At 39.4% G+C, this 27882-nt stretch overlaps 2 protein-coding genes across 2 annotated transcripts in view; one reads left to right on the top strand and one right to left on the bottom strand.

Annotated features, from left to right (window-relative positions):
- Nucleotides 1–915: 915 nt before the first annotated feature.
- On the bottom strand, nucleotides 916–7804 carry LOC130640830 (proline-rich transmembrane protein 1-like). The gene is made up of 4 exons (XM_057447401.1): nucleotides 7645–7804; nucleotides 5557–5837; nucleotides 1235–1372; nucleotides 916–1149 (listed from the first exon to the last, which is right to left on the bottom strand). Exons 1-4 carry the CDS (start codon nucleotides 7655–7657, stop codon nucleotides 970–972), a joined length of 612 nt encoding a protein of 203 aa, XP_057303384.1. The 5' UTR covers nucleotides 7658–7804; the 3' UTR covers nucleotides 916–969.
- Nucleotides 1900–27882, top strand: part of LOC130640832 (uncharacterized) — a 46000-nt gene continuing 20017 nt past the window's right edge. The window contains exon 1 of the mRNA XM_057447402.1: nucleotides 1900–2702. Coding sequence (XP_057303385.1) covers nucleotides 2183–2702 — 520 coding nt within the window. The 5' untranslated portion in view covers nucleotides 1900–2182. The remainder of the gene's footprint in view (nucleotides 2703–27882) is intronic.

Raw genomic sequence — 27882 nt, 5'->3', positions numbered from 1 at the left:
CATGCTTGATAGTGACCCGGAGCTCTTGGTTTTGTGGTAATTTGCCACGTCGCTGGTGCTGATACTGTGTTATATGTTTTACTGATTTCATTTTTGAACCAACTCATCTTTATCATAGGTAGATTTCAATTTCAACCAGCATTTTTTTTTGGTTTGGTCAAGGATTGGATATTTCAGGGAATTTCCCTTTACTCATATTCTGTATAATATTAGTATATTCTATTATATATCATTTAATATTATTTTGTGTTGATATCAGCATATGATTTATTTTTACTTGTTTTGGGATGGAGGTGGTGGTGGAAATGGTGAAAGCGGGGTTTTTGGGGGTAAAGGTGTAGGAGGAGCGAAAACCTGATTATAATCACTCCCTACTACTACTACCGCTACTCTAGACTGGTACCCTTCCGTGCTCCACTATTCTCGATAGTAAAAACGGCGACAAAAAAGAAGCTAATTTAAAGTTCTACCGGCTAATTCGTAGAACAAAAAAGAAATTGCTTGTATTTTATATACAGTGAATGTATTTTTTATTTACATCAATTTTCTAAATTAAAAAAAAAAACATAATTATTCGATCAAGATTTATAGTACTTACTTTTACAACGACGTATTGGTGCAGCGCTGTTTGAAGTAGTTTTCCCGCCAAATAAAATTCACGTATGATCAATCTTACTTCTCATTACACGAGGATTCGATTTCGTAAATAACAAAACAGAAAAAAGCAATAAGGTTTGTTATTGTTTGTGAAAAAATATTGTAAGGCGGACTTGTCCAAATCATATCTAGCCTTCGTATTAAGTATATCTTTGAAAAATACCTAATGTTTTATACTAGACTCCTCGCTTAATCGAATTATCAGGCGTCTATAAAAATTATTATCGTGCCATTTAGTATAGTAATTAAATCTTCGTCTTACAAAATTAACTGTTCTATATTACTTCAAAATTACACTTCAATATTTACATTTCAATCGTAATAATTCTTGCTTATATTCGGATATATCACAGCAAAGTAAATCACCAAGTAGATTGCCGTACAGACATAACCGAAAATGCCAAAACCAAGTGCGGCATATCCAAACTTTTTCGCCATATCTGAAGCGCTTCTTGCGCGAAACAGATCTCCCTGCGCAACCGCGTTATTTACCTAAAATAACACCAATCAATATCAACACTGTCCATAACATTAAAAATATATTTATCATAACGTTAAAAATATGGCTATCAAATACCTCCATGGATTTAACGATTGAGATAAGTCCCAAAGGCCAGCAACAACACAAACATGTGAGCCACGCAAGTGTACTGTGGTTATCAGGAACAGTACCAACGTATGGAGTTGGTGCCGGCATGACAACAGTATTCGCAGTCTAAAACATACAGTTCCAAATAAACATCACTTTTTCGTGTCTATATAAAATATGTTTATTAAAAAAAGTTGGGAAGTCATCTGAAGGTTATAGAGGTGTGCATGGAGGCTATGGATTTGGGAGCAGAAATAAGGAAGGGGAGAGATTGCTTGAGTTTGGAATGGCAACGGACATGGTGGTTTGCAACACATCATTCAGTAAGAGACAGAGTAGGCTGATAACATATGAGTCAGGTGGTTGTAAGACACAGATAGATTACTTTTTGGTTAGAAAGTCAGACAAGAAAGTGGTGAAGGACGTGAAAGTTATATCGGGGGAAGAGTGTGTTTCCCAGCATAGGTTGCTGGTTTGTGATATTATCTTGAAGAGTGTCAAAGAAGCCAAGGGAAAGTACAGGCCCCGTCGAAAAGTCTGGAAGCTGAAGGAAGAGATTGTAGCAAGACAATTTAGTGCAAAAGTTCAGCAGTTAGCCTACAATAGTCAATGTGATAGTGACAATGTTGAAAGTACTTGACTACTTTGAAGAATTGTCTTCTAGAAGCTTCTGATGATACCTGTGGGTGGACGAAAGGACCAGCTAGACATAGACAGACCTGGTGGTGGAATAATGAGGTTGACCAGTGTATAAAGGAAAAGAGGAAACTTTGGAAAGAGTGGAAGTCAGGTGGTAGTAAAAATATTTACTGAGAAGCTAAGCGTCGCGCTCGTACAGCAGTGTATAAGGCAAAATCAGAAGCAGAGAGAAACAGATTTGCAGATGTGTTAAGAAGGGAAGACCAGCGCAATGAGGTATTCAAGATAGCAAAGCAAATGAAGAAGACTAATCAAGATATTGTAGGTGAGAAGTGTATACGTAATGATGAAGGTGTTTTGGCTAGCACAGAGGAGGAGAAAAGGGTAGCTTGGAAGAATCATTATCAGAGGTTGCTTAACACTGAGTTTGATTGGGACGAGGATAATTTGTCTGATGATGATGTCGTAGAAGGGCCAGCTATGCAGATCAAGACAGAATGGGTAGTGGAGGCTATTAGGAAATTGAAGATTGGCAAGGCTGCAGGAGTATCAGGTATTGTTGCAGAGATGGTAAAAGCATCTGGATATATTGGAGTTGAGCTTATTACAAGTCTTGCTAACCAGATTATAAAGGATGGTGCTATTCCGAGTGAGTGGCAGTCGAGTGTAATAGTGAATTGTTTCAAGGGCAAGGGTGATGCATTAGAAAGGGGTAACTATAGAGGTTTGAAGTTGGTTGATCAAGTAATGAAAGTTATTGAAAGAGTGATTGATAAGTTACTTAGAGAAAGAATTGATATAGATAAGATGCAATTTGGTTTTGTTCCAGGGCGTGGCACTACAGATGCAATATTTTTACTCAGACAGCTTCAGGAAAAGTATTTAGGAAAGAGAAAGAATTTCTATTTTGCCTTTGTAAATTTAGAGAAAGCTTTTGAGTGCCGCGTAAAGTTATTTGGTGGGCTATGAGAAAATTAGGTGTGGATGAGTGGCTAGTTACGATGGTTCAGTCTATGTACAGCAATGCTAGAAGTCGTGTCAGGATTAACGATTCACTTAGTGATGAATTTAGTGTAAATGTTGGTGTACATCAGGGTTCTGTACTTAGTCCTTTGTTGTTTATTCTAGTCTTAGAAGCGCTGTCGATGGAGTTCAGAACAGGTTGTCCATGGGAGTTATTGTATGCAGATGATTTGGTTCTCATAGCAGAGTCGATGGAAGAATTAGTTGAAAAGTTTGAGAAGTGGAAGAAAGGACTAGAAGAGAAAGGGCTGAAGGTAAACACAGCAAAGTCTAAAGTCATGATAAGTAGCATTGCAGCCAAGTGTGACCTTGTAGTTGGAAAGTGGCCTTGTGGAGTTTGCAGGAAAGGGGTTGGTAGTAACTCAATTTTTTGTCAGACTTGCAAGCATTGGATACATAAGAAGTGCAGTAGTATTAGTGGAAGGTTAAGAGCTGGCATACAGTTTGTATGCAAGCGTTGCAAAGGTGAGATTATAGAGAATGAAGTATTTCCAGCTTTAATGATGTACAACAGTGGCTCGTTAGAGATAGTTAAGAACTTCTGTTACTTATGTGATATGTTGGGTAGTGAAGGGGGTGTTGGAAGAAGTGTTACTTGCAGGATAGGTTCTGCTTGGAAAAAGTTTAGAGAGTTACTTCCTTTATTGACTAGCAGAGTCCTGTCAATTGAGGTAAAAGGTAGGTTGTATGAGGCCTGTGTAAGAAGTGTTATGTTGTACGGTAGTGAGACATGGGCAGTGAAGCAAGAAGATCTTGACCGTTTAGAAAGGAATGATATGAGAATGGTTAGGTGGATGTGTAATGCCAGTCTGAGAGACAGAGAGAGTTCAGATGAGCTAAGAAGCAGGCTAAGTCTCCGTAGAATTAAAGATGTTATCCAGATAAGAAGATTGGATTGGCTGGGGCACTTGGAAAGAATGGAGGAGGATAATTGGGTAAGAAAGTGTAGAGACTTGATAGTTCCTGGGGCAAAGCCCAGAGGCAGACCGAGAAAGACTTGGCAGGAGGTTATAAGGACAGACTTGATAGAGAGGAAGTTGAGTTTAGATCTAACACAGTCTAGATCAGATTGGAAGAGGGTCATTAATATACCCCGTCCAACCCATGCTAGCATGGAAAACGGACGTTAAGCCGAGAATGATGATGATGATGATGATTTAAAAGAGCCATTTTTTTTTGATGTTCAGAAATACTACAAATGGCATTTCATACAACTATGATGTTGAGAAATAAGATGAAAAATGATGTGAAAACAGGCAAAATTTTCGATAATCTTCAACCGACGATAGTTTGTATAAGCTAATGCACGATAACAAAAAAAACTTGTTTTCTTGCCTTGGATTTCTCCTGTTTGTTTAATATGTTTCTTAATTTCGGCAAAGTTATTTAGATGTCACTATGTTGCGAGATCTTGGAGAAATCTAACTTTTTTAGTAAAGTTTTTTAGTAAATTGTTTTTCGCTTATAATCGCTTCTTTTCGTCGTAGTCTTGACCTTTCAAAGTATCAATGATAATTAAGGACTACTGTTCTTCTGGGTAACCAAGCTCTTTCTTTTTGGCAGATAAATATGGGAAAATGATTATTCTAAATAGATCTTTACACTTTTCTAAATTAGACCAATGATTTGGAGTATACGTGACATGAAAATTGGTCGAAAATGCATATTTTGGTAAACATCTTTTCGACTACCCTTGATAAATAAGCTGGACAGGTAGAAAAATCACTAGTGGCAGAAACAACAAAAGGCGCTGTAATTTGTCTTTTGTCATCAAGCCCTTTGATTGGGACATTTTTTGCCCCCTTCAATGAAAATGTATACTTCCCAGGAGGTACACGGGAGAGAGGGGACTAGTCAAGATTTAAAACAAGACCTTGGGGAATATCATGATCCAATATAAAATTGATCCATATGCCTGTGCAGCAAAAGCACAAGAAAGATACTTCGATAGATGGAAAACCGTTGGTCATGTGTCGAGAAGAATTTCTTGCTTCACTTACTTCTTCATTAAACTAAAGAATGAAAAAAATCACAGGTAATGTAAAGTCGTTAAACTACAAGCCATCACTTAATCCTGTCCCAAGCGATGGGTTCGAGATACAATGAAAGATTTTATATGATTTCACTGGGATTATTCAAAACGACGAAAACTCTGACGAGAGTGATTTTAAAATTGACCTTGAAATAGAAAGTACTAGTACTGAGGTACAAGAAGAGGAAGAGGAAAGCGAAGAATGACTTGGAAATGAAAAAAAAGATTTTATTATTATTGATTAGCATTTGTTTTGTCAAATATAAGTAAAAAAAACTGTTTTCTTCTGAGAGGGGGTTAAAACTTTTCGTCGGTTAAAAGTGACAGAAATTCGTCGCTTTTCACAGATTATGGCAATAAGGTGTAGGAGAAGCAACTGAAGTTAAGGGAAAACGTTTAAGGATAAATTTTTATGCCTTCAAAAAAAAGTTTTTTATGTTACGTTTTAAGAATAACTTACCAAGAAGTAGGAGGTATCAGAGCTACACTACACAAATGTTGATTCAATTGTTTTCTTGCAAATTTTACGGATTTTTAAACTGCTTTAAGGTTTTGCATATACATTAGGTTTAGTACACAGCTGGAAAATTATAATCTAATGCAATAATAATCTTACATAGCCATAAGCTTGTTGTTGGTATCCTTGGGGGTAACCACCAGCCTGTTGATATCCTTGTTGTGGGGCATAACCTTGTTGTTGTGGGGCATAACCTTGTTGTTGTAAGGCATAACCTTGTTGTTGTGGGGGATAACCCTGGTTTGGGGGATAGCCTGGGGGTTGTTGTTGAATTGGTTGACCAGCTTGGAACTGTGGGTTTTCAGGCTGACCTTTTATTGGATCTGTAGGTTGTGGTTCTGGGCCTGCAGTCCATTGTGGCTGATACTCAGGAGGTGGTCCTGAAGAAAAAAGAAATTGTTGAGAACAACATGTAATTACACATATTTTGGACAACTTATCATACATGGTAAGAAACACAAATTTTTGCATATAAAACTGTGTGGCGGCATGAAACTATTAGTTTAGAAAATACAAACCATTGTTTTCTTTACTTGCATATAAAAAACATATATAAACATATATGAAAAAATAAATTTTCGTACTATATACACCCCCTTCCCTATTGTCTGTATATATTTGGTCAACAAAAACTTATTTTAGAAAGGGCATTTTATAACAAAATGTCTGAGATGGGCACAATACAATAACTATTGGTTGTCTACCTACAATCCTAACATCGGCTTTGCGATTCATATTTATTTAAAATTACATTCGCGTTATTTTAAATATATTACTCATGACAACTTAATTGCAGGAAGGTTGAGAAGGTGGGGTTATTTAGAAGGGGGTGAGGGGTTTAATAAGGCAGGTTATTAAGGTGGGAGAGAGATCACTTTTCTCAAATCTATAGTTTGGGAGAACCTTATTAAATTGAAGTGGGTGGATTTTCACTCTGTTAATTTTGGTATGTCTGACTCGTTGAAAATTGCACACTTTATTTTATTTTATACTTTAATTTAACATAATTATGGCAGGTCAAGGGGTCTAATAACAGGGAGAGGTGGATTTTCCACATTTTTAAAATGGTGAGGGCAGTTTAGCAAATCAAAATGCGGTGTAAATTTTTTAAAATGCGTTGTTCCCACCATAATATCAAGATTATAATGCATAGTACCTATTTATCTATCTAGTTTACATAATTGGGTTTGAATTGTAAAATATAAATTCCATATTCAGTTTGCAGCTATTGTCTGGAAGCACTGTAGGGAACTTGCCATTAATCCGTTGTTAATGTTTTTTTGTTGCAACAACCATTAGTAAAATAGATGATACAAATGATTGATGAGAAATGAGATTGCAATTTTAACAATTTTTAAGACAGTATTTCAATTTGATAATTTGAACCCTTTACATGTCTGCTTCTAACCCCAGACTTGGCTTGGTATGTTTTAAAGATGGTCTTAATTTTCATAACTGGTAGCAAAAAGTGTTTTCAGTGGTAACTTTGCAGACATTCCATTTTTGACTTATATTTTTGGGCGTCCATCAGCCTTTTGAAAAATCTATCATTTTTTATTTACTAATTATTTTTCAATAGTGACGTATTAAAAAATTACTAGCCATTATTTATGTTTTGCTCGGGCATTGTTGTCAGCTCGTCAGACACAAAAGTAATGAGCAGATATTGCAGGACAGTTCGTTGAAGATCAAGATTTATCCACTCAAGGTGAGCATTATTGCCTCATCAAAAGTGGATAAATCTGATATTCGACAAACAGACATGCAATATATGCATTATTATGTACCTAAAATCTCTTTTTTTGTTAGACATTTTTTATTTTTCTATTGCATTTTCGGCAAATAGAAGGCCCATTAAAGGGAGTAACAATATCTTGATTTCGTTTTTGTGTTGTATCATTGCATTGATGATTCGAACGTTTTACAGAAGTCATTGCATTGCAAATTAAAATACCAAAACAAGTGTGGAATATCGGTCAGGTATTGCATGGTTGTAAGGAACATTTAGTTTTTTTGTATATAAAAAAGAGGTGACAGGTATATAATAAATGAAATGAAATGGAATGAAATGAAGTGACGTATATTTTAGCAACTAACAGATATATAAACTAATAAACCCACTTATTGCATTTTTTAAAACAAGAATCACGAAAGTTAAATTATATACACTTGCTTAAACTTACATACCTTGTTTTTCCATTTCTTAACAATGCAAAATCAACAATTTAATGTTAATAATAAGCTCTTTTTCTAAGGAGTATGAAATGTACAATATTCAACAACTTTCCAAAAAAGTCAGCAAGGACAACACAACAGTATACACTTTAGCTACAATTCATTTTTAGTTTAGTCTACTTTAAAAGAAGAAACATTTGTGCAAAAGAAGCTTTCACAATTTTTTGTCGAAATCGTTAAAGTTAGGCCCGCCAAAAAAATTAAAAAGGTTTTATCGCAAAAGTTTATTTTCTCAGTATTACATTTGAAAAAGTTTTCACAACCTTTTTCTATTCTAATTTAAAGTTAAAAAATAAATCACTTAATCCTTAAAATCATGTGATTTTTTATCATTGATGGCATTCTATGATAGCTTGGTACGCTTTCTTAGGTCCTTCTTAAATAATCAACACTTGCCTATCATGAAAGTTAATTCCTGCAAGAAGTCATTAAAACAATATCTTAGCTAACCAATTAAAAAGTATAAGCATTCTTGAATATTGGAATAAATACATTCTTCAAACTTTCCTAGACTGTCTGAAATAACATGGCTGCACATCATGTTTTTAAGTTCATAAAACCTCTAAATATGCTATAAAAAAATCAGCCTTTGGAGAAGGGGAGATAAAAACATAAGAAAGTCAACAGAAGAAACATTTTCTCTTCCACGAAAGTAATTATCAATAGTTGAAAAAAGGGAAGAAAAAAGAGCCAAACAAGATTGGCTACCAAAATAACACAAGCCATTTGTTTAATAAAGTCATAGTCGTGGTTAAGGTTAAATTTTGTTTTCAATTTTTTAACAATTTCCCGTGGTCGATTTTTAATGACGCAATGTTTTTTTTAAAAAAAGCAACAGGGTCGCTCCCACCAAGGAGGAAAAATAAAGTGTTTGACATCTTCGTTCCCAGGAAAATGTTTTTCCTCTATCAAAAAACGAGAGTGAGTGTTTGCGGAACTAACGTAATGGCGGAAACATGGTAGAGCTGCCCCCCTAACCCTAACATCAAAATAATTCATTTTTAGTTATTCGTATCGTTGGAACAGTTTTATACGTGCGTAAATTGTATCTTCAATCGTAATATTATTGGAAAAAGCTATTTCTCGAACTGTCAAACTTGTCAAAACTCTGCAGGCAGGCTGCAAAAGCTTCGCTTTGGGAGATGTGTAGGCCACGTAAATAGCGTCGAAAATGCGCTACTGGCATTTCTGCCATGTCTGAACAATTTCGGAACAATTCACACGACGGCCCGCTAAGGTGCTAAAATTCGGGAAAACGGGGTGTGCTGACGTCAGCAAAAATAAGTATGGGTTAAGAATTTGAAACTAACCAAATAACTTTGACAAGTTTGTAATGCCTTTGTCTTTTGTAGAAAGAGTGTTTATAACTGCTTGTGAGACGAACTATGAAATTCGGCCTTTTTTTCCAATAAATTAAGTCTGGGATTGTTGATTTCTTTACTCAACCTCCATCAGAAAACAAAATGTGAAATATTGGTAGGCTCTTCCGTGATGATACCGTCATCGCTCGAAAACTTCGTCAGTGACGTTTAATTCGGGAAACGTCCACAAAATTCTGTACTAGACAATGCGTGCGTTGCCACTAGAACAACCACATGGGAATTCGCAATAGTTAATTTCCTTGTCTCCTTAAAACCCGTGTTTTGTAACAAGAAAAACTGTGAGGAAATCATGTCAAGAAACACTTTCAGAGAAAATGAGATATATTTTGATGCAGTAGTAGTAGTAAGTAGTGAGGATAAGTACACCAACCTCCTTCCGCACCTTTACCCCAAAAAACCCCGCTTTCACCATTTCCACCACCACCTCCACCCCAAAACAATTAAAAACTAAATCATATGCTGATATCAACACATAATAATACTAAATGCCAATCACCAACACATAATAATATATAAATGCCAGTCACCAACACAAAATCATATATAATAGTATATATTCATATTATACAGAATATGAGTAAAGGGAAATTCCCTTACTCAAAAATATGACCGCGCCAGAAAAATTTGTTGCTTGAAATCAGAAATATAATAAAGATGTCAATTAATGATCATCTCATAATGCCTGATCGAATAGTCCGTGCTAATTCATGGACACTAATGTTCGTACCCGATCATTTCAAAACGCAGGAAATGTGTGACCGAGCAGTTCGTGAATATCCTAATATCATCGAGTACGTTCCACATCGTTTTTGGGCCATGGTTACCTGAAGCCCTTAAAATAAATGACTGAATATTGCGATGAGTGCGAGATTGATCTCGATCAATATGATAGATGCAAGTGTGGACGGAGACTAATAATAAAAGGAAGGATATTGTGCTGGCAGCACTATATGATGTATATAACGTACGACGGTGGAATATGTCCTTGTAAAATTCCTTAGTTGGGGCCCCGGTTATTAAATAAAGGAATGTTCAAATTTTATGGAAATGATATTGAAACCAGGGATTTCTATAGTAAGCCATATATACTAAACATCGAGGAGGTTCAAATTGAGAACATTGTACTAAGCGATCCCATCCAAGCCAACAAGGATGAGCGATTTGTGATCGGTTAAAAATATGACAGCAAGATATCTTCACTATTGATCATAACGCCAAAAGGGGTGTATTCAAACGGTGCATCCAGATACGATGATGGATCCTCCCTTACCATGTCATTTGATATGCATCAACATCCTGAATGGCTGGAAAAATATCAGATCATCCTAACCAGGATCGAGAAACTATATGGTAGTGAATTCACAGCATCACCAGTAAAGAATTATCGGTATCTGAACACAAAAGTCAAGGAATGGGATGGGGAGGTAACGACCGATTTCTATGATGATATAGTACCAGTGAAGCAGCCGTGTAAATGTACGGCTATCATCAAGCTATCCAGCATTTATAAGCAAAGCTCCAAGCACTATTTACAGGTACTACTCGAAGAATGTAAATACAAGCCGGTACCTGTAACCATAAGGACACCGCACCTTATTGATTCAGATGATGAAGAACCATTCGTTGTGGTCTAATAAGCTCGATAGATTTTTGTATGCAATGTTGTGTACAAAATAAACTATGAACAATTTGAAAAGAGAAGCGAGGGGGCTGGGAATCCGTGGATACTCCATCATGAAGAAGGGTGAAATTATAGCCGCAATTAACAAGATAAAATATAGAGATATTGCAACGCAAACTATTGGGACTCAATGTAAATCATGCCTAGAAATTACATCAATGAAGATCCTAGATGAATATATCAGAGGCTTGGAGGTAAAACAAAAACGAAATATCATCTATGACAGTGGTTTTATGATCGATAAAGATACCGGTGAACTACTTGGTACCATCTAATGTATTGTTACTATACATTAGATTATGAATACGATGGCGGTTCATCTAGGTATTTCTTACATATTGCGCAGACTGCAAGTTTTTTAACAACTTAGCCCTCGCCTCGTCGCGACCTTGTGCGACAAGCTGCTGCCTTTCTTGATTGTTAATCGTTTCCACAATCTTTTTAGTACGCTGACGGATTTGCCCTTTCAATAGGAGATATTTTTGCTTCTCTTGCATTATCAGGTTAAACTCATAATCACTTATCACTCCATTCTCGATTGCCCTTGATATCAAATCAACTATTGAATTCAATTTCGTTTCCGCCAATAATCTTATACTATCATGCTTTTTACGTTTATAATTCAGCTTCTTCCCACCTTGTTCTAAGGCAGTCTGTCCTATTCCAACGGCAATGCTGATCCCCCCCATTGCCACGGCTAATAGTACTCCAATACCACTCAACATGCTTGCAATACCAGCACCGCTAGTGATCACGCTTATTGCGAGCAATCCATGATCCATGTAGTGTACCCAAGTCCAATGCATACCAAATTTTTTCGATAGCTTTTCACGTTGTTTAAATTCATTTCGTAGAAAATGTTCGATCTCTTCTATCTTTTTAAGCCTGTATACATGCCCCTCTTTATTCTCATGATCTGGAGCACTTGGTGGTAAACTCGGGTAAAGTTTTGTAATATCTGTCATATTTATTCTATAATCAATTGGATGGTTATACCCATGAATAAAACATTCTTATCGTGGTGATATTCGTCAGTCAACATAAAATCGAGGCGATCCGTGGAGCCCTTCAAAGGGATATATACAGGAGTGTCGAAACTCCATCTCACCTCATCTCCCCAAGCAGTAAGCTCTTTGATAGGGAGTATTGCTAATATATTTGATTTTTTACCATCCAGTAAGCAATAATCTTCATCTAATTGATCACATGATAACCGCAATCTTTTATAGACATCAGTCTTGTAGAAGCTATCATGATCGCCCGCTGTGAACATTGACTTGGTATCAAAATCCCATAAGATCCGTCAATGTTTTATCTACTATAGCAACATAACCTTTACTAATTCTGACTTTACATACTCCGTTCCTGAGTACGAAAAGTTTTATCCTTCCTCCCGCATGCTCGTTGACTATGACAGCAAGATCCTCTATTCTATATAGACCTTTCTCGATCGTGATGAGGATTTCAAAATCACTACAAAAACACTAAAATCCCCATCATTGGACGATCCCGGCGTCGCTTTATAAATCTTGATATCATTATTTTTTTCGAAAAGATTCAGCCACGTACCGCGGATACTGATGGATTTCAGAGCAATCCTCGTGTCCTGATCTAGGTAGTCATCAAAAATCGTAGGGTTCTGTATACTTGTGATATATAACTGTCGCGTCTTTCTTTAAAGAAACAATGAACATTTATAGCTATAACCCAAAGGCAAAGTACAAGTCCAACAGAGGCGAGTGGCCTCTCGGTATAACTAACTTAGAGCATCAGGACCTCTACGTGTCTACGACTCAGCACATTTCCGTGGCATTCCCACAGTTCACCAAATACCCCATAAAAATCCCTACTAACCTGTTAAACGATCCCGTGAGTATAAATTGGGAGGGCAACCCTTGGACTATTGGAACATCCAGGTGAATTTTGCTTGTCATTGCGCGACAACGGCGTTGGGGATCTCTGCCAAGCACATGAGTGACTCCGTACTCCTCGTTAACTTGATCTTTAGATTTCACGTGTACTAACACATGAGACGTATTTTAGCGAGAATGAAGGTACCTATGCCATACGAAGGAGGCTTTACAAGAATCCTTACTCCACCTCGGGGTATGCTCGAGTATGTCGTGAGTATGATGCAGATCCTAATAGGTCTTACAAGTTTAAGGCTGTCATGTCGTCGTTAACAAACGGTAGATGGTGGCCGCAGGTTGATGGGGATTGGGACAAATTCATCATACCAACCTCCCAAGGTCTGACATCGGAGTGCCTGACAAAATTGAGTGAAAGTATACGCGTCTATGTTGTCTTATTGCTAGGATCTCAAGCGAGTGTCAAGGCATCCTTACTCGGTTCTGATAACTATACAGCAAAGCAAATCTTATTGCAGAAATCCGAGGCCCTGGTTCAACGTGACGAGAACGTAGGTCAAGACATAACAGAGTTTCAAAAGGTGTTACAGTACGCACAAACTCCAGTAAGTTTTGCAGTCATGCCAAGCGTCTACATGCTTTCCTCCAATATGGACCTCCGCATTGGAAAGATTGTGGGATATAACAACAACGTTCTAATCGCAACATAGGTGTAGGCGTAGAGTTAAATCTGAATACCAGGGGCCATGCTGTCAAGACATCCTTCACCACACCTCCGAGGCAACATATCAAGAAAACCACGCCTGATACCAAAGAAGCTGCTGTTCACGAGGATACCAAAGCTACGCTGGTTATGGTGGGAGTAGGACTAATCCTTGTGTATATATGGATGAAGAAATAGGTGTAATCTGTTGATCAACAAATTAGACTTTTCATCTATTCTTCCCACTCTTTCTGTTCCCCACGTATGCAACGACGATACCCACAGCTCCTGCGATGGCCATGTACAGATGTCTCGCTATATATTCGACAATCCTCGCTGCAACTCTAAAAAAGAACGACACAATACTGCCAATGATTCCAGGAAGAGCTGCCCCCGCTTTGCCTGCCAAATATTTTAAAAATTTCCCGAGTCTCTTCAGCTGTTTTTGCACGAAACCTTTGGTACCACCACTTCCTCCTGCACCTCCTGCTGCCCCACTACCTCCCGTGAGTGCAAGGACCAATGTGGATATAAGTAGACCAACAGCTGATACGATACTAGCAATAGTGATCCCCTGCTCTTTGAAGAAAATGCTTAGCTTCTCACGTAGGGATGTATCATCTCCAGCTATCTTCATAAGGGTTTCCTTAATTGCCTTCAGCTGACTATGGATCTTTGAGAGACCATGTTCTTCTATTATCGCCTTTCAATCATCCTTTAGCTTTTCACGATCTTCCTTGGCCTTATCGAGGTTCTCATCCCATATATTTTGCTGCTCCTCTGATACGCCTTCTTCGCCTCAAGCCTCCTGATCTTGTCATTTGCATTGGAAAGCTCGCCATCGTAGTAGATCATCCTACTTTTCACATTATTCAAGTCGTCCCTGAGCGTTCTAACATAGAAATGAAGCCTCCGTCTTTCGCGTTTGTCTAATGCTTCGGTAAAGGAAGTATCCTCCATGAGGATCCTCGTGTCATCGAGCACGTTCTTGAGTAGCGGCAACATTTCGATGTCACCCGTGTTATTCGCGACGGTATCAATATTATCCATGAGATTTTGGGCTGCTGTTTTACTGCCCTTGTTGGGTGTAACATAATTGGCAAAACCTAAGGCACGCATGCGATTCATCCCCAACCTTCTCCGTATCTCAACAACACTCCTTAGCTCACCATTCTTTTTCTATTGTAAAGTCATCATAATGTCTCGCGAGTGGTTGACCGAGCTCCTCACTTAGGAAATCATAAAGATCGTTTATTTTCGATTTGACCAACTCTCCCCTTGCGTAAGTTGTGATATCTCCGCTAGACGATTGACCCTGCTCTTCTGGTGTTGGGGTGCGTCTAAGAATTTCGCTCTCGCTATTAAACTCCTCAGGTTCTTTTAATCTTCCTCTACCGTAAATCCTTCGTATCCTGAATTATCCATAGTTTATTTCAACTCCAAACTGCTATAAATAAACATGTCTAACATATTCGGAAATGAGCTAAATCCATACAAGGAAGTCAAGACTATGCTCGGCATGAAAGGGAGAAAACAAAGGGTGAAGGTATCACACGTGCCATCCACAATTAATCAGAATGAAGATCTCTACGTGGACATACCAAACATGGGGGAGAACGACGTAATTTTCCCCGGCTCAATCAAGTTGCTGTTCGACCTGGAGCTGAATGGAACTAATGGCAAACGAACCATCGCCAGCAATATCGGCAAACCATTGGTAGAGAGCTTACGTATTACGCTGAATGCTAACGAAATACAAAACATACAAGATTTTAATACCCTCGGAGTGTATAGGGATTTGTGGCTGCCAAAATTTGAGCGCAACAATACCCTGATCCTGGAGGGGATAAATCCTAACGATGGGACTATCAGAGCCCTCCAGGTGAAGGCCAGGGACCATATAGGAAATAATGAAGAGAAGGCCATAGCCTCAGTGTATGGTAATACTTTCGCCATTCCCCTTGGGAGGCTTTTTGAATTGACGAGGCAGCTCCCCTTTAACCAGGCTGGAATCCATGATCGACTCCAGTTTGTCATCCATTTTGCACCGTACGGTGACGTGATGAAGGACTCCCGCACTGCGGCATCTGGAAGCACAGCGGCAAAGGCAGCGGATTCCTCCTACAAGATCAGCAATATCTGCTTAGAGTTTGATAAAGTGACAAACGAAGAATTGGCAGGTGCCATGATGTCGAGATACTCGAGGCTTGCTCTACCATATGAAAGGATCCTCAGAAGTAAAGTGGTAACCCTGAAAAAGGCTGACACATCCTACAACCTACAATTAGATACCCCTGCCAAAAGCTTAAAGGGAGTCATCCTATTATTCCATGACCCTGCAGTGGTTAAGGCATATGCTGGTAACAATGAAAAATTCTATAATCCTGGCATATCGTCGGTCAGTATCGTCATAGAGGGTGAGCCCAATCAGCTCTATTCACATGCCATGGTGCCTAAGGATCATATGGAATAAGTCGCTGAACTCATGGGATTCCACGATTTCATAGTAACCATTGGGCAGTTTTTCACTGAAGGGTACGCTTTGTTCATTGACTTTCGTAGCAGTCCTGATCACACTCTGCACGGAAGTGGGCGCCCCTTACAAAGGCTTAGCGATGGGATTACGCTGCATATGACCAAGAAGACCGACGGTACGGGGGACATCCGCTGCTACGTCTATTTGATTATGGACGGCCAATTGAATATCCTCGACGGTCGTTTTCATTCAGTAGAATATTAAGATATTCAGTATCACGCATTATTCTATGGCTCATAAACTATAGAATAAAGATGGCAACTCTCGCGATTATGGCTGGTGGAGCAACAATTAATTCCCTTGCCTTCAGGGTCGGGTCAAATTTTTTGTTCAGTAAACTTTCAGGTCATGGTGAGGAAGAAAGAAAACGTCATGACGAGGCAGTTGAAAAGCTTCAAGCAGCCCAGGCTGCCTGGGTAAGGCAAAGACAAGCGAAGATCGATTGGTACAATAGGAGACGAGAAGAACAGCGTGCTGCAGGTCAGAGTTTAAAGGAGCTCGACGAGGGTATGAGACATTGCAACGATTGAGAAAGCTCCAAAGCTCTCCGATTTTTACACACCCTCCAAACAGGAACAACAAGGGGAGCTGACGCTCGTTTCAGGCTCCTTGGCCCTCCTCGGTTATATGGCGTATAAATATATGTAATCGTTTTTTGACATCTAATAAATGTCAAAGCATATTGTTACTCCAGAAGAAGCTGAAAAACTAAGCAAAATTTACTATCAACCAGAAAATCTATGGATCGGAAAAAAAGCCATCAAATTACTCGTTGAAAACTCTGGTCTTTCCAAAAAGAAAGTTATACATTGGCTGAGTCGCCAGTTGCTCTGGCTCCGACATATCAAGGGCACGAAAAAGATCATTTACCCGCATTTCACCATTACGAGGCCGAACGAAATGCATCAATTCGACCTCTTGTACATTACCCATGACAAGCTGTATGGAAACACTTATAAATACATCCTCACAGGCGTAGATGTGGCATCTCGCTACAAAGTGGCGAGACCGCTACGTACTAAGAAAGCTAGTGAAGTAGATGACATGCTGAAGGATATCTAAAAAGCGGGACCTTTGCGTTATCCGGGCATCTTTCAGTGCGAAAATGGTAGTGAATTCAAATCAGATGTGACCAAGCTGTTGGAAGCCAAAGGTGTCGAGATCAAGCGGGCAACTACTAAATACCACCATACGTTCACAGCGTTCGTGGAGTCCTATAACAAAGTTACTCGCACAAAAACTCTTAAAGCCTCAAGATGCGCAGGAACTGGTTACTGACGAAACCAGTACCACCTGGGTCAGGCATCTATATGATATTGTAAAAATTATGAACAATAGTAAGACGGGTATGATAGATATGAAACCTTCAAAAGCCATTAAACTCGATGAAGTCCCACTTGCAAAAAATGAGCAGCACCCGGAGGAAAAGCCTTTGCCTGACGATGGATTATACTTGTATCTGCTACAACCTGGGGAAGAATACAAGGATGCTCGGAGACGCGCAACGGATGCGTGGTGGAGCAAAAAGACGTACAGGCTGGATCGTATCGTAACTGGTGCCCGTCTCCTATACTACTTGGCAGATGGACCTGATACGAGTTTTGTGTCAGAGGAGCCCATGCTAGTACCCGAGAATATTGATAGACCTCCCGAGCATGTTAAAAATTGGTAATATTTCTCGATTTTTGTAGCTCTTATGAGCTACAAAAAACATTATGACATATCGTTATCATACAACCCTTCGAATAACTCACGTGTGGCGTCATCGGGTAAGCTGAAATAAATACGGCATGAATGGAGAATTGCAAGATTATCATCCCTGAACCTATTCCATGTATGTACGGCGTTGGGATCGTCACATATTGGATTCCTTTCTATCATATTAGGATATATCTCCCGTAGGCTGCGGAGTTGATCATGTAAAGATCTGCGTTGGCAACGAATAATGCAATGGGGATGTTGGCCTTTTTTCCCACATTCATTAGGATCGTTCTTGTCAATAATACATATCACATTATCATATGGATAACCTGTGGGTACATACTGATCACGAAGCTCCGCATTTTCTAAGGTTCGAAGATAGAGCTGTTGTTCTCTCTCGTTCAGGTCATCAGTGAGCATTGCCAGGGCTTGACGATGCTCTTCGATGGTTTCTTGTAATTTTTCGATACCCTTTACCGCAAGCCATCTTATAATCTCAACGGCCTTTGGTTTTCTGGAACGTGCACAAATCTCCAAAGCACTATCCAATGTAATGAAAGCATCGTGAGGATTTTTTGGTTTGCCAAGGGGTTGGTTTGAAACCAAACCCTATTTCATTACGTAAAAATGATTGGAATATCTCGATATGACTCTGCAATATTAGCAATACCCAAGAACCTTCCAAGATTTGCACGTTTAAAAAGAATCTGATTTTGATCATTGAATAGAGTTTTGATAGCGCCAGCGGGCAATATGTTAAATAACGCAAGTGAGGACATTCTTATTGTTTACATTACTTCAACCAGGGTCCATATAATTAGGACAGTTCATATGACAAAATAATTAATATTCCTGTGGATCCTTTCCCTATATAGTGATTCACGAAGCTCCTCCTGAAGGGCTTCCAGACTCCGCTCCAGATAGGGTATTCTGTCCATCTCATTATGACAAGCCTTCAGCTGTTTTTCCAATGTTCTGATATATGACATATTTATTCTAATACACTCCAGGATCTGGGGTATGCTAACCTAATATACAAACACGCGTGTTTTGACATTTTTAGTTGAGCTTTAATTGTATCACAATCCTCGATAAGGTTGCTCTCATTATCGATCTGTATGAGGTTCGATCTCTCGCAGGGATACCATGTAAATAGCATTTTTTTCTGCCTCCTGAGGTTTTTAGGGATTGCCGTATACGATTGCGTTAACAGCCACAATGAATGCTTCCTGTGCCTCCCGCTAATAGCCAATCCCAATAGCGGTTGTCGTCGCTTATCCAGAGTCTCGTCCGTTATCATGTCATCGATGATAAACAAGCTCTCTTCACCGGCAATGAGGTTTGAAAATTTGCTTATCGAATCAAACAAATTATCACCTGAATCAATAAGAAATACATAAGGATCTTTCCAAAGCGAGGATCTCTCCAAGTAAGTGGTGTTCCACCGGAGAGTAGGACATAAAACTACGATATTATGAAACTGACCCTTGTATTCATTCTCCAAAAGATCGAGAACACGCTGCGTTCTTCCACATGAGGTAGGGCCTGTAAAAATACCTGTATGAGATTCCTTGACAATATATATCATTTATTCTTCATGTATACCACGTGGTATGCATGAAATTTGCATGTGCTTACTTAGGTGGCATCATCGAACGCTTGTACCAACCCTGTTTTATCGCATAATCATCAAAAAAGATAGCCCCCGTCATATATCCGGCGAGCTTTAATCCATCCTCCATGTCCATTTTTGCACCTGGTCTAGAAACACCTAGCGCCTTTTTGGCACCTAATGCTATTACGATGGTATATGATACTAGTCTGACAGACCCCCACAGGCTATCAACAACTTCCTTCTGATACTCTTTACTGCTTATCCTTTATTATATTAGCGCATATGAAAAATATCAATATCTGCCTTAGGCTCCTGCCTCACGTTTGGTTGCTGAGCCACTGCAGGAAGCTGCTGGGTAACCGCTGATTTACGGATAAAATATATGACACCACCAATACATGCAATCGCGAGTAGGCCTCCACCAATATATACACCACTTCCCATGGACTTGGAGGTACCTGTGGCAGGTTACTGACTTTCTTGGGAAGTACTTTTACCCACTTTCTTCTTCAAGTTGGCCTTGTTCTTTTTTTACTGTAATTTTTTTTTTTTTTTTTTTTTTTGATTACAAGGGACTAATTTACTACATAACACAACATATTCCTAGCTAACGATTTAACAGTTCAACTTTGAAATTTCATGATCAACCACAATATCATCTCCTACATCGAACTTTTTATATAAACTTCTCGAACCTCTTAAACATATTAAACCAGATCTCAACAGAGCAAAACAAAGTTTTGTGCGTATATGTGTGACTGCAGTTGAAATGGGTATGTTCTTCTTATCCGCTATCATTTCCGAAATGTCGTTGTGACGTGTCGTAACAAAGCCACCCATCTTACACTTCATGCTGTGTTCAACGTCAAATCGAGCTCCACAAAAGCAACTGCTGGGTAAGTTGGGAATGCTCCAATTGTAGCGTAGACGCATAGCATCCCAAAACTCTTGCTTGTTGAGATAAAAACCTTGCTCAGTTATTGGCAATACATTGAGCCAATTGGAGACTCCTTTTTGTTGGTTGATGTCGTTTACCTTAACTTGCTTCACCGTCATGTTATTTCTGCATAGGGCCAGATTCTCTTTCTGGATATCCAATTTTAAAGTTCTAACTTGTGCTTTAGCTGTTTTTGTTTTTCCATCATCGTAGATACCGTCTATGTCTAGCTTTTTGATAGAGTCGACAAGACATTTTGTGATCATTCTCGAATTATTAAATTGTACTTGTGCGTCGTCAGGAAAAATAGTGAGATTCAATCCTCCAAGTCGTGTGGGAAGTGATAGTAAAAGCCTTTCGTTTTCGGAGCATAGATGACCACCAGTTATCGCAGGTATGAATTCGTTTCTGACGACTGTCTCTATCGGTTGAAGTAATTTTTTTATGTCAGGAACGGTCCGGAGAAGAAATGTCAATTTAGCTTTAAAACCAGTTACAAACGCAAAATAAGATGATTGAGGTTCTAGTTCAGCAATCTTTGATAGAAGTTTTAGCTGCTCAACTAAACTTGCAACTTTGCTATTAACATATTTAATCTTGTAAGACTGCACCGAGATGACGTTGACCAGTCGATGTTACCAAAATATTTGAATCTGCAAAGATTTGCTCAGCACTAAGTAGATACTTTTGTTTCACAATTAGATGGGATTTAGTCGCCTTCGGGAAGTAGCCGTATTTCGGACCAATGTCAACGATTTTCGACCAAAATTCTTTAATTTCGTAAAGTTTTCCAGCAACAATAAAATCGTCAGCGTATGCAACCTCTTTAAGGGTGTGGTCATTCGAACGTGTATTGTTGAAAAGTGCTTTCAACAATGGTATGATTCCAATAGCATACGCAGCCATCGACGTCGGATCGCCCTGTGTGGTGCCTTCCCTCGAAAGAATCTCCTTTCCGCCTATCACGAATAAACGTGCAGGCACAGCATAACAGTTGTTAATGAACGTAGCAATCATTGGGCATAACTTCGAAATGTTATGCAGCATTACCTTTGTATTAATTGAGTTAAAGGCATTCTCAGCATCGATTAGAAAAACAGTCTCAGTATCATCGTTGTCGAAAATGTCATGCATCGCATGGACGGCTGCTTTAACACCAGCATTTTGACCAGCACAAACTTGTAACGAACCTGCTGCTTTAATTACGTCATTTTTAGATATGTTTATCACAATCTTCCCAACTATTCTACGAAGCACCTCACCAACACCAATTGGTCGCAAACCAGGATTTTTGTTTAACGGTATTACACGGCAAGCAACAAAAGCTCCAAGCGGAGATCTATCAGATTCTGGAATAGATTCAATACACAGCTTCTTCGAGGTTGTAATTGTCGCTTCATTTGTTTTTCGTAAACCTTTATATGTGGTAAAAGTTCTCGTATTACAAGAGTTGCATCTGAATGATGTAGAAGATGTCGCCAATTGAATTGGTTGCGCGGAACTGCCATTTGCGTTTGAATTTCGATTCGATTCGTTATTCACTAGCGGTCGATTTAAAGTGGCCATAACAAGTACCAGTAATTTCGCGGCAAAAGTAATCTGCTTAATACGTTTAGTCACGAACAAAAACTTCACATTTACTGCTTTGTTTCACATTTCCAATTAACCGTTAGGGGAAAAACATCCGCCATGTTCGAAGTCATTGCAGTTTTTTTTTGTTGGCCTTGTTCTTGCGATTCCATTCCGCAAGTCTCTTACCAGCAGCAACACGTCCTTCGTTTTTCTTGGTAATTACTTGGGTAGTCTCTTCACTCATTTTTTATAAGCCATAGGGCTTATAAAATCTTCTTTTTATGATGGAAAGCTTGTATCATTCACCAGTTCCTCCGAATCGGGGGAACCCTGTTTAGACAATTTTGTGTGATTAATCGTATGGACAGCTACCAAAAAAGGCGCTAAAAATTTCCCGAATGCCGTATAGACGAGGATTCCTAGATCAGCCATGGATTCGCGGATTATTTTCTAAATCATGACGAAGAGATAAGGGACTATCAAGTGGTATAAGGTTACCGATAGCTTTGCTATATAGCTCAAGGGCGTGAGTTGACGATGCCTTTGCAGTCTTCTCTCCTTTCTCATAGAGGTCATGTTCAGTAAAATCATTATAAATTTTCTCGATAGCCTCGGGTGATGCTTTATCCAAAAATGCCTCGCTACATTTTTTAGGCAAAAAATGTGGCTTGGTCTTTCGTATATCTTTCAATGTTTGACGTTTGTCTATTTTTTTGTTCAACGGCCTCTGCTGGTGTATCTACAACATCAAATATCTCCGATAAATCTTGAGCCATGTTTATTAGACGTCTGTATCGATAGAAACAAGCAATGATTACTACGTATGGGAGGAGTATCGATATCAGTAACAATAACTCCATTTATTTGCAGCTTTGTGTATAAAGGTGTTGTGAGACACCACCTTTGGATACAGCGCTAAATTACTCTGATATGAATCGATAGCCTTTCGATTGGTTTTCATTTTTCCACAATGGCTGCATGTTGGTATAATGTAGCTGCGCGAGCTGTATCTCCCTACTGGGTGGGGCACCATTTTCTTGATATTTAATAGGGATTTTGTGATCGAACTCCCACTTCCCTCGGTTTCCCCAGCACATCCCGTCTCTGAATTGATCTTGGATGTTGCCAATGAATGTGCAGATACCGCACCCTATGTATTCGGTGGAGGCTATCTCGGTGTCTCTGTTTAGAGCATCGCGAATCCTATTTATAATGAGGTGATGCATATATCCAGTGAAATCGCATTCCTTACAATGGCCATGCTGATTCCCATGGTGGCATTTATTGCGTTCCCTTGTCGCCTTCATGCCGTCGAGGCATTTGATGCACCATTTTGTCCATTCGCTATTCCGCTGGATCTTAAAATTATCAAAAGATAAAGGTTTTTTGCAGCTTGTACAGCATTTAGTATCCTCCATTTTTTTTGTTGTATATACTATCGGTATATACAAACTTTGAGACAAGAGTCATCACTTATAATTCTAACGGCTTTGTATGAACACCATCCTCATGTACAACACTCTTATCATAGAACGCCGAAAGCCCCAGCTTATTTTGCTGATACGTCACCATACCCTGGTTATATACGCGGAAGCCTACATTTTTAGCGGTATCCAACTCTCCCTTCAGTGCTCCCATATATCTCAACCATGTCACTTCATTCTGCCTTTTGGACATACCTTTACACGAAAACTTAGTGCCATCTTTACCTTCGATAAAATAACACTTGGCTGTTAAAGCATTCATTCTCAATCCGATGAATTCTTCTTTAAATAACCCTCCTGTTCTGCTAGATTGCTTGTCGGTAATTAGCCAGTTTTTAACATCCTCATCATACTGCTCGATTAATTCGGGATGAACAACATCACGTAGATTATCGCCAGAGATTGCAAAATAAGCACTATCGGTATCCATATACACATATTCAAACTCGTCGATCTACGTATTTGTCGAGAAAATTATAATAAAATTCGAGCATGCACAGCTTAGCCAATTGATATACAAGAATTCCGCACTGATACGCTCTATTTATGGAAATGCTTTGTTTACTTCGTCTTACTTCGTACGCGTCTCTAATTTCTTCAAGATCATTCAAGTAAGGGCTCCTCATAGCGGCATCTACTACCTTTTCATCCTTTGTAAATGTGGTATTGTTATGTCTCGCCAAATCCTCTATCATTTTCCCATAAAAGCTATTCCCTTTCAATTTTTCTGTATCGCCCGTAATACGTTTATCAGGGTTCTTATCAGCTTGACGACGCGCATACGCGATTTCTTCCGGGAACCACGCGAATGGTTTACCGCGTTTGCATTTAAGTATTTGATAGCAAGCCGTACAAAGGTCCGTACAAAGCAGGATCTTCTCGGCTCTCATCACTCCCAACAGCTTTTTAGTGCCAGGGATACGTTTTCGCCCGGTCTTGGTCAAATACGCCCGCATGTGCTCTGGAATGGCTTCATCGGGTATCTCTTTGACTACAAATAACGGTGACATTTCGCTAAATTTGTCGTGCAGCTCGGTGGGGACTTCAATATCAACTTGCGCAAACCCGAAGAGCGATCCATCAAGAATGTATCACACCAGATCATCTATTTTTTCAGCAGGATCTACCATTTTTACCAGCTTCTCCTTCCCACAAGGGAAGTCTTGGAGCAGTGTGCTTGGGTAGAGCATATTGACGTTATATCCCAGGATAGTCTTGCACTTTTTCGGTTCGTTATAAATATATGACCGAATACCCGTCACATCACTCTCATGGTACCTGCAAAATACTATTGCGGGGCCACCCACCATGCCATTTTGCAGGAGCTCATACGCCTCGTTCTTTGTACAAGATGTACAATCTTTTTGAACCTGTTTACAATCCTCGCATCGGGCTTTGGTGCAACGAGCCTCAAATTTATGCTTACAGGGATCACCCGGGGCATAAAGCTTTATATCCGGGTTCAACTGCAGAGACTTGTTCAGTACACACCGCATCGAAACACCCGGAATGCTCACTGCATCTTTTAGAATGTCAATCTCATCCTCGTAGTATGTATTGCGGGTCTTGTCTACAGCCTCGATAAATGGTATTACATCCGCCAAATTATAATCGGCCAGCCAATCAAGCATCGTGACGCATTCTCTTTTAAAAAACTCATCCCGGAAAGCCTGGTAATCTTCGGGTGATAGGGTGTTTTTACCACTGAGTGTGCTACAAAACGACTCATGATCGACTGGATCCACATGGTTCAGCCTCTTATAACTTGTTAGCCACTCGTATGGGAACACTAATTTTTTCAGATTGCAATCCAATGACTTGCACAATTTTTCATAACTCAAGCTTGGTGCGAGGAAATTTTTAATATCGATAAATTTGAATTTTGATGTGGTTAGAAACATGTAGTCGTTGTCTTTTTTCGCCACTTTGATATTATCATCATCCGCAATTCGTTCGACAAAATACCGCTTTATCAGGTTTATATCGTACTTGCCACTGTTAAAGCCTATCACCGTCACTTGATTTACCCATTCCTGCCAAGTATTTTTAGTTCCGGGAGCATATCGAAATCATCCGGCTTGGGATATATCAGTTCGACTTCTTGGACAATCCGGATCTGTCTCTGCTCTAGCTGCTCGACAAATTTTTGCACAAGCAGCTTTGGGTCTTCATCATGAATGCAGGTAGGATGTTCTTGTAAGCTATCGTGGATGGCTACACTTACAGGTATATGCTCGGAGATATATGTTAAATCAGACGTTTGCTGCTGTTTCAATGGTGCCAGGAGAGCCTCGAAATCAAAAACGATGAAGTGGGGATATCCTCGAAATTCTTTCTTAAATACCCTCTTAACCTTGGGAGGATTTTCACACTCCCATCCAAGTCTTCTTTAAATTTGGTACGATTGAAATTATTTTTATCGGCGTTGGTTAGCTGTGGTTGACATGGGCATCCATGCCATTTGCAGCCGTGGTAACTGTTTTTGTCTTACTACCGTCGCGTATCACACGTTCTCTCCCATGCACACAAAGAGCATGATGTATATGCCTACCTGTTTGCTTTGACATGGCTTCAATCCATTGGCATGCCGCGTAACTGAAACCCTTATCGGGATTGAATACCTTTTCAGAGCTACTCTGCATGCGCTCAACCCTATCACCTTTGCAAATGATCTTGGTCTTGATACCTTCGCATTCGTTATTCTTGTGTCGTGTGAGGTTCTCCGATCTAGTAAATCTTTGCGTGCAAAGATCGCATTCCCAATGCTGCGTCAATACATCCATCTTCTTGATATAGAAACAATGACCCTGCAGCATACCAATATTGATTTTATCCAAACCCTTTTTGTATTGGCCTTGTCCATATACGAGACGCCATGGGGCCTTATCGTTGTTTGTTTTTGGTTCAAAGACTCTTATGTTAATCTCGAATTTTTTGGCAATACCCTCCAAATCCACGAGCCTCGTGGCACGTACCTCTTCCCTCTTTAGCATGGGATTCTCGTAGTACTCGCGTGCTAATTCGAGGGCCTCTTGCGTAATATGTTTTACACGTTGCTTTCGATTCTCGCGGTAATGAACGGCCAAGCATCTCCAAAAGCATAGGCTGTCCGTTTTTTCGTCTGTCTTGTCAAAACTATAAATGCACCTCTTGATACGCAACCAGTCTGGCAAAGGTCCACATCCAAGTAGGGGCTCTCTAGTAGAGATTATCTTGACTTGTACGTGCTTGAATACTATTTTGCCTTCATATGCTCCTGGGGTCTCGATGGTTCTGTCGGGTGGTAAATAAGCTTTCGTCCAAAATTCTGCATCTTCCAGATCCAGGCGCTTCATCTCGCATTCATCCATAAAAGCCTCGATTTCAGCCATGCTTGAGAGTGACCCGGAGCTCTTTGTTTTGTGGTAATTGGCCACATTTCCACCGGCTCTGTAAATATCACAGTTAAAACTGTATACCACCTTCACACGCATGTCTACGTGTGGTGTGATTGTTCGCATAATGGTATCTGTCAATGGCTGGTTAAGGTTTTTGTTGAACCTCCATGTTTTGATGCGGTTTCCGTCTTCTATCATTTCCGCTTCATCATCAAAAATATTATGGATATCCTCAATTACATCAGTATTGGTGGCATGCTTAGATTCTTTCCCGAACATGTGTTTGAGGTCCTCAATTCCTTGGTATTCATCTTCGATGGTGACCCGTTGAACCTCATCGTGGAGAGTTGGTGTTCCTGAAAATTTATCCCTGACCCTTTATTATAGCTACATTTTATTCCAACTAGAAAAATTTTTGATTTGGTCAAGGATTGAATAATGGGGAATTTCCCTTACTCACATCTGTATAATATGAGTATATGCTATTGTGCATGCGTTGATGACGTCATGTATCTTACATTTAATATTATTATGTGTTGATATCAGCATATGATTTAGTTTTTAATTGTTTTGGGGTGGAGGTGGTGGTGGAAATGGTGAAAGCGGGGTTTTGGGGGGGTAAAGGTGCGGAAGGAGGTCGGTGTACTTATCCTCACTCCTTACTACTACCGCAGTACAAGTAAAAAGAATCAAATTTTAGCAACTAATTTATGTATCCACCGCATTCCAACCTTCCCAGTCCTCCCCCCCCCCAGGGCTATTCTACATTTAAGGTGGCAGTAACTATTTTTTAGTCCTTCAAATGGATGGATGTTTCAGTCCGTCTGTTATCTATACGATGTGAAATAAAGAAGAAGAAAATTAGGTTTTCCGAGGTCCAACTTTTTACAACTTCATTATTTTTCATTGACTTCCGTTTTTAAAACAACCTTGATTTGGTCATATTAAAAGTGTGTGCGGAGAACTTTTTTGTTTTTATATTTCCCCAACAATAGCCTTTTGCTTGTTTTAAAAAAAGTCTCATTAGCATATCATGCTGTCAACCTCGACCAAGCCGCTGCCAAAACAATTAATTCAAAATCAAAAAAAATCTGCACACGTTTTAAAAGCTGTATGATTTACAAAGTAGCTCGTGTTAACATTTTAAAGAGAAACGGAAATGCTATTAGAAGTTAGAGCTCTTGGGGTGAGGCGTTATGAAGATCGGAGTTTATTGCTATCTTGCCCGCGAGGATAGTATTGGTTTTCAACTCCTAACTGACTAACTATGTCCCAAAACGGTCAATTGCAACGTCATCAACGAGCTTTTTCTACGCAAATTTTAATGAATTTCC

The sequence above is a fragment of the Hydractinia symbiolongicarpus genome, chromosome 4 (assembly GCF_029227915.1).
Source record: "Hydractinia symbiolongicarpus strain clone_291-10 chromosome 4, HSymV2.1, whole genome shotgun sequence".
Lineage (NCBI taxonomy): Eukaryota > Metazoa > Cnidaria > Hydrozoa > Anthoathecata > Hydractiniidae > Hydractinia > Hydractinia symbiolongicarpus.
This window is presented reverse-complemented; position numbering and strand designations above follow the sequence as displayed.

Bases quoted from the DNA above. Each gene is read 5' to 3' on its own strand.
- LOC130640830 (XM_057447401.1), bottom strand. The intron at 1,373-5,556 runs GTAAGATTATTA...TGTATGTTTTAG, and splicing joins AACAACAAGCTTATGGCTAT to ACTGCGAATACTGTTGTCAT. The intron at 1,150-1,234 runs GTATTTGATAGC...GTGTTATTTTAG, and splicing joins CAATCGTTAAATCCATGGAG to GTAAATAACGCGGTTGCGCA.